The sequence below is a fragment of the Alosa sapidissima genome, chromosome 13 (assembly GCF_018492685.1).
Source record: "Alosa sapidissima isolate fAloSap1 chromosome 13, fAloSap1.pri, whole genome shotgun sequence".
Lineage (NCBI taxonomy): Eukaryota > Metazoa > Chordata > Actinopteri > Clupeiformes > Clupeidae > Alosa > Alosa sapidissima.
The window spans coordinates 13,485,306-13,498,518 of NC_055969.1; the positions used below are offsets into that span (position 1 = coordinate 13,485,306).

Sequence of the window (13,213 nt, forward strand, 5' to 3'; positions counted from 1 at the left end):
CCCATTTAATAGGATAGGGGAGATGTAAGCATGTGTAAGGACAAACACCAGAGACAGGGAAGGGGTAGGATTCATTTTGATTGATTTCTTTATTTATTGCAATAAAGATGTACAAAGTATTGGGAATTTTAAATGTTAAAATGTTAGAAAAAGCATATCTGTGACGGTTAACAGTACAGTATATCAAAAAAAATTACTGTCCCAGCTTGACAGATTGTATCCATCTGTATGGTAGTTCAGGAAGAGACATCGTTTTTAACTGTTCGTCAACATAGATTTATTTTCAAAGGCATATAAAAGATAGAAATGCACAGGGACTAGAGAGAGAGAAAGATCAAAACGAAAAATCAACATGCAATTTAAATTTCAAACAAAAAAGAGAACAAGGAAAACATACGAGAGAAAAAAAAATTATAATAAAAACTTGGAGAAGTCTAAACTAAAATAAATATTTGTTTCTCCATATTAATTTGTCATTAAGCGATTCCACTCCCTTAATTTACTCTGGTTAGACTAGAAGTTATTTACAAGTTAGTTAAGAGTTGCAGTGTGAACTGGAGGTGGAGGGGAGGGGGCTAGGGAGGAGAGTTAAAAAGAGTTATGAGGTTGTCCATTGCTTATTTAACTTAACAATTCCACTGTTATTTATCATTCTTTGCCAAGACTGACACAGACTGGGATGGCATTGGGAAGATTGAGGGGTAAATGTGTGTATGTGTGGGGGGGGGGTTGCTTTGGCTACAAATGGAAGCTTGAGGAGGAGATGAGAGAGTGGAGGATTGGAGAGCAGGGTTGATAGGGAAGTGGTAGAAAAAGTGACAAGCACGCAGACGTCGTTTGTGGCTTGCCCCGGCCCCATGTCTCCCCTCCGCCCGAATGACGGGCAGACACGCACCCCACCCACTCCGTCTGCATCATCTCCTCAATCAAGTGTATCTACAATCAATGAAAAATGCACACATACACACACACAGTATTTGGTTGTGACACATAACCGTAGCATGTTTACATCGACATCTCCAAAAACAAAAGAAAAATGTCCTCTCCCAATTGTCTTTATGTATGTGTGTTTATATATATATATATATATATATATATATATATATAATTTAAACAGGTTACACTTGATCTGTTGCTATTTTGTGGGGAGGATGTTCTTGAGTGCTATACAGTATACAGCAACACACAGAAAATCTTTGATAGATTGTACCATCAGGAATTTGAAAAAGAATCTTTACAAATCCCCACAGATTATTTATATATTTTTATATATATATATTTTTATAGACAGAATGTAACTACATGCTTGTGCACATACTTCAAAGTACATCTTTATTTGAAACACTAGAATATATAGTGACTATAAATATGACTATACTCATTCAGACACTAGTTTTAAAAATCACATGGCATATTTGTATTTTATTTTGTTAGCTAAGGAACATGAATTGATAGGGTGCAACTGTGTAAGTTACCCATATAGACAAAGAGACTGGACAAAACAAAAAGAGGTCAAAATAGTAACACGCATTGCACTGAACTGGGTTTGCCAAATGTGACTGGAACTATAAGTTGTGAGGGAAACAAGTAGCCCTCTGCAAAAAGGAAAGACAAAACAAAATGGAAAACTAGAGAAAACTAGTGCTAATAACCCAGTGCCACTGCGTTTTTCTTTCTTTTTTCCATTTTTAAATAATCTTTTGTGACTAAGGAGTGTTTACATTCAAAAAGACTGACCTTTCCTTACAGTAACACGGACATTCTTACCCGAGGTGAGGAAAACTAAGAGAAATCAGTTCCTCGGCTCTGACCTGGGCAACCAGTACAGCATAAAACACTACACCAGGAGAGCACCACTCCCCGACTACAGTTACACAACACGGAGCAATGAAGAGACAGAACCCATTCTCGAGCGACAGCAACACAAGAGGGGAGTTTGGCAGAGTTAACACTAACATAAGAGTTGATTGTATCGTCGTTGAGCTGCTTTTCATCCCAGAGAATCAGCTCAGTGACATACCAACCAGAGAGCTCTGAGGTAAAAAATAAAACATTTTCGAGAACCTTCCTGGAAAGACAGATTTTGACTCCTCTGGGCACTTGGACATGCTGACAGAAAAAAGCCATGTTAAGGACAAACCCCACAGTATGGGTATAGAAGCTCCAAAGTTGAAAAAAATATTAAGGTGAGCGGAGCTGTAATGATAATAATAATAATAATAATAATAATAATAATATTAGAAAAAAACTACTTTAAGCGCCAGCAACAGTTCACCTGCATAGAGGTATGTATCCATTGGATTCAGAGGCTGCTCACTGTGTGCAACATTCGTATGTTAGCTTCGACCAACATCTCTACCCTGCTCCACGACATCTTTGAATCTGCAAATGTGGCATGAAAAATGCAACTCACCCCCACCACACCACCATGCTAAAAACACCACCTTTAATAAAATAAAACTAAACAAAATAATAAATAAAAAACAGCGATGTGTGGCTCGAGAGCCCGAAGTTTCGACCAGAGAACTGAAACGCCTTTTACAGTTTCACACGACGCGACACAAAACACTGGTTAGGTTGTCCTGACTTGGACCAACAACCTCCACCAGTGTGCCTGTGGTCTACACAGCGTGCATGTCTGTAACCAAACTTCACTGAGCAGAAATGCTATTAATCTGACAATGGGCAAAATCTAAAAATGTAGTATTTTAGTTCATACCGTACACTATATTTACATGTTGTTTCAGGTGTTGAGGGGATAATGTACAAAGACATTACATTCTACCTATGCACTTAATTGCACTAGCTACAACTTGCATTTGACCTGCTATTGAATCAGCCAGTATGGCTTATATATTTATATGAGGGGAATCAAGTTACACAAACAATCATTACTTCTATGTTTTTAAGGCAAAGTCATGTTTGTTTGCTAACACACCTGTTTGTTCATGGAGTTGTGTTTTAACAAGGAGGCCACTGAAAAGGAGGCTTCAGACTTTGCTTGCTTTTTTTTTTATTGTTTTGCTTTTTTTTTTTTTATGTTGTTGTTTTTGGAACTCCTCTCATAATGCTAGCAGCTTCGATGGCCCTACAGCAATCCATTCTTTCAGCAAACAAATGGCAGCTCTTCTCTACAGGCAAAACAATACCGTCAAAACAAACATTGCTCTTCAAAACTGCCTTTAGGCTCTACAGTATACTCAAAACAGTCCTACAGTATACTTAAATAGTCCTACGGTATGGACATTATCCCAAAGGTCAATACAGCAGGAAGAGGATGGTATCTGCCATCCGAGCGATAGCTAACTCCTTTTCGAGCATCACTAAAGGTATTGGAGGGCACTGTACAGTGAACATTAATCTCATCCCATCACAGCTTCTAGCGGAAGACCCAAAGTTACATGAAGTACAGAAAAGAAAAACCAATTAGAGGCAATCGCACACAAATAAATCCCACCAGAAGAAATAAAGCTTTTTTTTTATGCTTAGAAGTGGAGCAGTTTTGTCAAAGTGAAACGTCAAAAGTCCACTCGCATAAAAAAACAACCCTAAATAAATAAAAACATAAACAAATTAAAACCCAATAAAAAATACTCATTTGCCTACACATTTTTTTTATCAATCAAGGGCAAAAAGTGTTTGTTTTTTTCATCATAATAATAATAATAATAATGTAATTTGATTGAACTGGAAGGCACGTCTTTAAGGCTATTAATGGTGTTGCAAAAGCATTTTGTATGGTTTTGTTCCATGTGAGGCAAAAGGAGACAAGGGTGTTTATTGCTGATAACTGCAGCAAAAAAATGAAAAATAACTTAGAAACAGTGACAGTGACGGTAATTGAAATTGTCGTTGTAGTATTAAAAATAATAATGACAAATCATCATATGAATAATAACAATTCAATATCAAGCATGACCTCTGCATATTCAGGTGCCTTTCTTTGAGAACACAAATAAAGAAAAAATAAGAATGAAGAAAAAAAACAAACAATGAAATTAAAAATAAATTGACCTTTGAAGATTGTTCTCTTCACCTCTTCCATGACCAAGATGGAACAGGGGTGCAGAACGTACCCTGCGTTTCCACGGGAACCAAGATGGCCAACTGCAGTGACGCCAGACAGTTGGACCCCAACCCTCCCTCCACCCCCACCCCTCCCTCCCTCCAGCGTCCCAGAGGTACGCTCTCCTACCACCACCATTATTAATGTCGTTCCCACCATTACATCATCCCACCGGCTGCTCGTCTTCATCCCCATGAGTGTCTTGTGAGTGTGTGTGTGTGTGTGTGTGTGAGTGATGAGGAGGAGCTGTGAAGGGTCAAGACAGCGGGTAGGGTGGAGGTGTGTGTGCGTGCCTGAAGTAGTGTGTGTGTGTGTGTGTGTGTGTGTGTGTGTGTGTGTGTGCTTTCTTCTTAAGAGTAGAAGGTCAGGACGCTCTGGTGGTTGCCACGCACCAGCAGCATGGGAGGGAGGTCCTTGGACAGAGTCTCCAGCCAGGCCATATACAGACCACTGGACACGGCCCCTTTCCTAGCCAGGGGCATGCTCCTGTGGGACACACACACACACACACACACACACACACACACAGACAGAAGAAGGTAAGATTAGGGTACACGCAAGGGCAAAGCCTCAGGAAATTACCTTTAGAAAGACCAAAGTCCAAGGATCAATTCCTCACACAAACATGACATAAAGCACACATTTCTCTCATAAATTCAGAATGAAATGGCACCATGTCCCGTTTCAACTTTAAAAACACCCACCCAACGCACATTTTCCCCCTTCAAACAGCAATGGAATAAAGAAGTCTGTCAAATGGCTTCAGCAAAATGGCCAAAGGTGACATCACAATGATCTAATTGCAATGCTGCATAAATTCACATAAACATGTCAAACAAACAAGCAAACAAACACAAACATTCACATCAGTGACTTTCTGGCTGGGTTTCTTTTTTCCACAGCTGGCATCCTGCAACACCGACCGGTAGAACTGCCAAGGTTACATCATGAGCCCCGAATTTAGCCAAAGTTATGTAAGGAGGCTCCTGGGTCCTGAGCTCTGGTCGAGCATTGTGGGTAAAAGACAAGGGGATGTCTCACCCTTTATCACTTCTTTAGAAAAAAGAGAGATGGTTCCAATCCTGCAGATTCCTCTTTTTTATGCACGAAAGCCGCTGTACTCGGCTTTCGTATTATATTATTATAATATATAACATCAAATCCACGAGGTCTCTGCTCACGCTAGGCGATTCTGCACCTCACGGCTCAGGCACTTCTAGGTTTCCATTGTTTGCGTGGCGGTTCAAAAGCACCCATTCACACGAGTGCACCACTCAACCGCTGGCATAATATTTCCTTTGTGCACAGAGACTAAATCAACCAGAGTCCATTTGAAAGACATCTGTTTTAAAATGCACAAAAAGGAGGAAGAAGAAAAAAGCCACACATCCTAATGAGAATTCTGGGAAATAGAGATACTACACCCCCCCCCCCCCCCTCCCCCCTCCCCCTCCATGCGGTGCTGGGAAAGAGCATCTGCGGTGTTGTGCTCCGCAGTCTGTTTTAATTGTTTTATTCCAGACAGAGCCCGGACAACTCCAACAGGGGGCCACTTGCATGACTCAGCCTGTACCAGCGGTTACAGTGACAGGCAATTAAATGAAGCTCACACAGACATAGACACACAGGCACACACACACACACACACGCTTCGGCCGGCATGCTGGAGCCAAGATCCAATACACACTATTCCGCCTCCCTTAATACCCAAGAGCTTTTGCCTTTTTTCCGTGTTCTATCTGTCGCCCACTGTCTGTCACGTCAGCCTCTGGGGCTATGTAGCCTCAACAAGGTCTAAATGGCCTCCTACTCTGCAGACTAACCACGGATGTTAGAACTGCGCATGAGGCAAAGTGGATTTCACAAGATGTTTCCTGAGCACAGGGAAATGACGTTCTGCGCAAGGGCAACTTGCATTTCAGCTGCGGGAACCAAGATGGCGGTGGACGAGTTGTGGTGGATGCCAAGGCCCTAGAGGCCTGTGCTACTGTATCACTTTACACCCTCGCGTGCAGCTAATTCGCTTACACAGGCTCACGTGCTATTAGCGGAAAGAGTAGCCCCACCGTTCGCTTGAGAGCCAGTAGGTCAGAGACGCTGATGGTATTTATTGAGAGCAGAGAGTCTACCAACACACACTTGGTAAATACACATACAGACACACACACACAGACACAGAATAAGACACAGAGACAGACCGACAGACAGACAGACAGAGACAGACACAGACAGCCAACATTATTCACGCTTAAAGTTTCAGAAGTACTCACATGACAATGAGGTTTGCTGTGCTTGAGTGCTCCTTCAGCAGTTCATTCAGCCTTATCTGCCGATTGCTCTGTTGGGTGAAAAAATGGAGGGTGGGGTAGAGGTGCACGGGTCAGAGCGAGATGACGAGTGTTGAGTTACAGGACGATAAACACCCCCCCCCCCCCCCCCCCCTCCTCCCTGTTAATTGCAGAGACAGAGACAGAAACAAACAGCTTCTCTCTGGAATAGGTCAGCTGGTTTAATATGGAGTGCTGAGTATGCAAGCTTCTCAAATGTTTACATAGATAGAGAGGGTGTGTATGAGAGAGGGGTTAAGGAGATACATAGAGGGAGGGAGAGAGAGGGAGGGAGAGAGAGAGAGAGAGAGGTGAAAGGAGGGAGATAGATAGATAGAAAGAGAGGTATGGGGGAGAGAAGATGTGGTGAGAGAGAGAGAGTGAATGTGAATCTATGTCTGTGGCTGTGTGGGAGAGTCCTTCAGGGAGTGAGTAGGAGAAGATGAGATGGAGAAAGAAAGGCAGAGATACACCGACAGCCAGACAGACAGAGCGAGCAATGGTGGTGGTGTGCGAGAGACTGACCTTGGCCTTGTACAGCTCCAGCTCGTTGTCTGTGATCCTCCAGGGCTCCTCGGCCTTGAGTTTCTCGGCCGCCTCCTGCTCCATGTCGTCCTCCTTCAGTCGATACGGCTCAACCAGATTGGCGAAGGCAGCCACACTGCGCACGCGCACGCACACACACACACACACACATTAAACCTCTACAGCTATGCTTCCTAAATACAACAGGCAGACTGCGGGGAGCACACACAAACACACACTAATAAAATGTATAGCCTACCTATGCCAAATTTTGCTTTGTTACATGTATAAGTATAAATGTAAATGAATTAGTGATATTTCCATTCACTGCTTTGAAATTCTGTTTAGTTGAGATACATATTTACTGATAGTTTCCTGATTGACACATTGCCCCAGGTCTTGTGGGTACAGTTTTACCATGGGAGCCCAGTGCTGTACCACGCTAATCAAGACCTCAGACTCTCATCAAGTATTCAAGGAGCCAGTGAAGCAACACCACAAGCTATTAGACAATGCATGACTAATGCCAATTTAGAAAACCTCAAAGCAACAAAAAAACATGTTCAATTACTATTGCTCTGTGAAAAAGACGTCTGCTGTTCATTAAGGTCCATTAACATCATCAACATAATCATCGTCGTCGACATCATCATCATCATCATCATCGTCAATACGAGACTAAGTGCTGGAGCAAACACGTAGACCTTCTAAGAGGCCGAGTCGTCATTAGGACTAGTGGTGGCGTTACTCGCCGACATCAAAGGCCACTCTGGGGAGGTGCAGAAAAGCTTTTATCGCCTCGTGGCAGCATTCAGGGAGGCAAGGCGAGCGGTGTGTGTGTGTGTGTGTGTGTGTGTGTGTGTGTGAAGGGGGTTCGTGCGGGCCAGTCTGACATCAGACTGCTCTCTCTCACTCACTTCTCCGACTTGGGCTTGGTGTTGATATCGCCGAGGACGTTGATGTCGGAGAAGTCTATCCTGAACTTGCTGAGAAGTGTAGCCATCCTGTAGTGGAGGAAATCAGAAGAGAAAAGAGCAGAGAGAAAATGTTATAAATAAATATATAACCAATGGCAGCCATAAAACACCTCTGCTGGGAGAACAAAGAGAACTGTTCTGTGGCTGTCTGTAAAAAAACTGGCTCTAGAAGCTGCCTTCATGCTATTGTTTTCTTTTTTTCCCCTCTTTCCTTCATCAGCTCTGAGGAAACAGGTGAATCTCATGAGGCACAGGAGATTTGGATCAAAAAATGACACAAATAAATTCAGCTACAAGTTGAGTGTATGAGTCTCTGTGTGTGTGTGTGTGTGTGCGCGCGCATGTGTGTGTGCCAGAGAGAGAGAGACAGCAACTGTGTGGGAGACAAAGAGACGCATAAAGGTAATTTCCCCTAGCACTTTTCTTCAAAGGGACGACAACGCAAGAACAAAAACAGCCTCAGCAACAGCTGTTGGTGGAGCCAGTGTCAGTCTTTGCATCTCGGTCCAAATCCCCACCAGGGTCGAAGAGAGTGATAGAGTCGGAGAGAGTGAGAGAGAGTGTGTGTGAGATAGACAGAGAGTGTGTGTGAGATAGACAGAGACAGAAACAGAGAGAGAGAGAGACAGAGAGAGAGAGAGAGAGAGAGAGAGAGATTGCTCCTTGAACTAGGAGCAAGGCACAGAGTGAATTAAGGTTACAGATCACGTCAATCTTCAAGAGTGACGCAAGACCTTGTGGAACAAAGAACACTCGCTTCATCACTCACACACAGGCAGGCATCTCTGAGGAAAGGCTGGTGATAGAAAACTGTCCTGAGGTCAGTGACTCAGGCGACTGCAGGTGGCACAAAAGCAGAGGATACGGTCTAAATACGGTCCTCAGATCAGGGATTCAGGACACTCATGACATAAACACAGATGCTGTTGGAGGCAGCGTAGTACGACAGGATTATATTTGAAAACTGTCCTGAGGTCAAGTGATTCAACGGGCTATTCACCAACCAAAACAGGTGCTGTTGGGGAGATTACAGTGCAGTGGTGCTACATCTGAAACCTGTTCTGAGGTCAGTGGTTCAGAACATTTAACACCCTTAAAAAAAACATGAGGTGCTGCAATTATCACAACACCAAGGGCACGACCTCTGTACTCAAACTCCCTTGAGAACAGGGTTACGACGAATCCACTGCAGTGGAATGCCATTTTAATTTTGAATTTAAGAACTGTTGCGATATCAGCGGTTCAAAGTCAAGGAGCTCCATAGTATCTTTATCTTTATTTTGGATGATGCTTTTATGCAAGCCGATTTGGCAAATGTCTGTTAATTGCAGGGCCAGATTCTCTGCATAGTAGCATAGAGGGGAGCTCAGCTCAGCTCGGAGAAACAGCAGGAGTGTATTTTTCTCTCTCCTGAAAAGCAGCAGTGGGGTGATATGAGCCTGTGCTGAGCCTTGGTGCTGGTGCTGGGGGCTAAATTTAGCCACAAAAGCCAGTGAGCGAACAAGCGAGGCAGGCAGGCGGACGGGCTGGCAGCTGCTGAGGACAAAGGCAGACATTTGTGTCGGACAATAGTGGCCACGTGGTGCAGAGCTTCACACGTGTGTGTGTGTGTGGCGGGGCAGAGGGTGGGGGTGGAGTGGGTGGAGTGAGTGTGTGTGTGTGTGTGTGTGTATGTGTGGGGTTCTTCTGACACCAATGAGCAGATTGAGGTGACGGATCAAGCGTCTGTGTTGGGGAAATAAATATATAAAAGGACAAGATGTGGCGTATTAATACAGAGCGCACGCGCAGAAGCAGCAGATTAAATCCCGCTCAGGCCACAGCCCTGACTAAGCACTCATGATGGAGGATGAGAGAGAGAGAGAGAGAGAGAGAGAGAGAGAGAGAGAGAGAGAGAGAGAGAGAGAGAGAGAGAGAGAGAGAGAGAGAGAGAGAGAGAGAGAGAGAGAGAGAGAGAGAGAGAGAGACAGACAATCTAATCTTTCTTGTCGTTGCATTTGCATTTTGTTTTGGTTCTGATTCTTTTTTTTTTTACCATGTATGAAATGGTTTGAGAGCTCAGTCAGCAAAGCCCTATTTGAATTGGACCTTGAGAGAGAGAGCGAGAACAAAGTCTACCCTTCTTAGGCAAAAAGGAGATAACAAGAGAGTAAAAGCAGGAAGAGAGAAGCAGAGTGAGGCAGCAAATGTAAGACGTAAAAAGAGAGATAGTGAGATTAATTTCCTCTTTCCTCTCTTCCTTTCCTCTGAGGCACCAAAGAGTGTGGGGTGGGGTTGGGGGGGGCGGGAGAGCCTGGTGTACAAAACTAAAGAGGAGGGCCAGACTTAAGCTGACTGTGTTAAGTACCACAGACTTCCTAAAACACTGGAACAAAAGGCGAACATCTCTGGAGCAGAAATCATACCACACGCTTGCCATGTTCACCAAGGCCTTCCAAATGTCTGCAAGTTGCCATGCCAACATCTTAGAGAGAAACATAGCTCTTCAGGGCACCCTGGGTACTACCCACACTATAGGGTATTCTCTGGTTGGTATGAGCATAGAGGAGGACTGATGCCAGTCTTGCCTAAAGTGTTGTTGTGTTATCGTGCACTGTCTGTCTCATGTGCTTCTCTAAATGCTTGGATGAGGCGGATGTGCGTGCATGTGTGTGTGACGTGTGTGTATTGGTCGTGCCAATAAATGTGGTCTGGATGTGAATTCTGAGTGAAGCAAGGACACTCACGCTCTGCGGTCGTGGTCGATGCGGTTAATCTTGCCGCCGATGAAGACACGAATTTTGCAGTCCTTCCACTTCTTCTTATTGGTCAGCAGGTATGGGATGAGCAGGGTGAGACCTGAGGAAAAGAAAGAGAAAGAGAGAGAGAGAGAGAGAGTGAGAGAGAGAGAGAAAGTGGGTGTGTGACCACAGACCTTTATAGAAGTTCCTCTTTTGGTACACTTATCTGAATGTCAACACTGAAGTCGTCCATTACTTCCTCAATTGTGAGTATCAAGATCTCAACTGTGTGGTCAGTAGGGGATGTGCTCACACTTACAAACATTAGAGAGAGAGGAGAGGAGAGAGAGAGAGAGAGATTGTGTGTGTCTGTCTGTTTGTTTCCCTCTCTCTTTCTGTTTCTGTGTGTGTGTGTGAGCGAGAGAGACTCACCACCATCGTCGAACAGCCACCACACATCCACGGTGCCTTTGCCCTGCTTCTTCTGGAACTGCTGACTTGCCTCCAGCAGTTTCTGATCAGCCATGTTCAGAGGCATGGTCGGGCTCTTCTTGTCTGGACACGGGCACAAGCACACATCGACGTTAACAACCCAGACAATGCAACAGTAGAAATAAGGTACAAAAATTGAGAAAGAAAATATTATTTGTTAGCTATTACACAGCCTAAGGGATGCATCTAATGCATCTGGAGAAGAGAGAGAGAGAGAGAGAGAGAGAGAGAGAGAGAGAGAGAGAGAGAGAGAGAGAGAGAAACAATAAAAGAAAAACAATCGGACAAGGGGAACAAGAAAGAGAGCAGAGAGAGCCAAGCTGTTTGACGGTAACAAGACAATAAGGGATGTCTATTTCTTGCTTGACAGTTTGCTTGTTCAGCAGTTACATTATTCAAATCGAGTGGAATTGAAAGCGCAGACAGAGTACTGCTTTGCACAACAGGGTGTGCATTAGAGAAGAGAGGCAGAGAGAGAGAGGAAGGGAGGGAGAGAAGAGAGGGAGCGAGAGAGGATGAGAGAAAAAGAGAGAGACTGACGACAGCAGTGACAAGCAGCCTAGTCCTCAGAGGGCATGAGGCTACGACAGGAAAGCAGAGACCCAGAGAAAAAGGAAAAGGGAAGTGGTCTTCTCTCATAGGAGTGCAGGAGGAAGAGAGAAGATTAAGAGAAGGCACAAACTGAAAACACACACACTAAACACAAACACACACACACACACACACACACACACACACACGCTATTCACACACCAGAAAGGGAGTAGATTCCCACAGTAAGGCCAAGCAAACACACACACACACACACACTTATACAGTGTGTGTGTGCGAGAGCAAACACACTAACAGCAGCGGCAGGAAACTGAAGAAGATGGCCAGTGTAAAGAGGACTAGATACACTAGAGAGAGAAAGAGAGCAGTTATTCCATAGAGGAAAAGATTACACAGTTATACAGTAAGGTCAACCAGAGCAGACTACATAGAACTACAGTAGTACAGAGGGGTGACGGGGGAAAGTGGAATCGATAAAAAGCCAGATGGAGATAGAACAAGAAAGTGAGGAAGATGGACAGACAGACAGATAGACAGATAGATAGATAGATAGATAGATAGATGATAGATAGATAGATAGATAGAGGAGTCATAAATGGAGAGATTGATGCAGAGAAAGGAGAAGATACAGAGTGAGTGAGAGAGTGACAGAGAGAGTGAGAGAGTGAGTGAGTGAGTGAGTATAAAAACTGAAAGGTGAGATGAACCACAAGGTGGACTGCCTGCCTTTTTTCAACAGGGGCTGGGTAGGGGCTTTGCCGTCGTCATCATCATCTGGAAGAAGGTTGAAATAGAGACAAAAAAAGAAAAAGAAGAAGAAAAAAAAAGGAGGGGGGTTAACATTCTCTGCCGCAGTGATGGAAAACACATGCGTCAACAACAGTGAGGTACAATGAAGCGTCTGTTCTGGGAATGCAATTTGAGCAGAGGTCCGAAAAACGAAAAGAAACTTTGCCCTCAACCTCTCCACCACTAGTGGAGTCAAACAGAGAGACAGAAAAGCAAAGGAGAGATGAAGTGGAGTCCTCCCCAGGGGAGAGGATGGTCTCTGGGACGAGCCCTCCACACACTACCAGCAGGTGAGCCAGGCCAGCTGATACCATCCACCAGCGTTAGGGGGTCGTGGAACTGCAAAGGCAGCTAGAAGTTCCAAACAATGGCCCTCACTGGCACACACACACACACACACACACACCTGAGTTTCCCAATCCCAGTTAAGTCCACGAGGAAGTGAGTGGTCTAAGTTAAAGTTTCTCAATCATTGGCTTTCTAGAAGGACACAATGGTATGTAGTGACCAGAGGATTGACCTACTGTACAACCCCAGTCTTAACTCTCCAACGCTTCCGTTTTTAACGGAACACGGGGGGTGGGGGGCAGACGGTTTGAAAAATGAGAGAAACACTCAACTCTACATTAACCACCCATTTCCGAAAACGACAGATTCCCGTATTAACGGCCGATTATGCTTAAGCGGATTAGCCATATGACATTAATCTTCGAAATTTGTTGTTCCTTTCATTTGGCAATGGACGCCTGCAGTCCCAATGGAAAA

At 44.2% G+C, this 13,213-nt stretch overlaps 1 protein-coding gene across 1 annotated transcript in view; it reads right to left on the minus strand.

The window, feature by feature from the left end:
• Positions 1-1,683: 1,683 nt before the first annotated feature.
• The window catches only part of slc12a2 (solute carrier family 12 member 2), a 56,862-nt gene continuing 45,332 nt past the window's right edge, over positions 1,684-13,213 (minus strand). Inside the window, exons 21-27 of the mRNA XM_042058675.1 lie at positions 12,386-12,433; positions 11,048-11,170; positions 10,622-10,733; positions 7,836-7,922; positions 6,919-7,054; positions 6,337-6,404; positions 1,684-4,552 (exon numbers count right to left, since the gene is read on the minus strand). Of these exons, the coding sequence (XP_041914609.1) occupies positions 4,417-4,552; positions 6,337-6,404; positions 6,919-7,054; positions 7,836-7,922; positions 10,622-10,733; positions 11,048-11,170; positions 12,386-12,433 (710 nt within the window). The 3' untranslated portion in view covers positions 1,684-4,416. The remainder of the gene's footprint in view (positions 4,553-6,336; positions 6,405-6,918; positions 7,055-7,835; positions 7,923-10,621; positions 10,734-11,047; positions 11,171-12,385; positions 12,434-13,213) is intronic.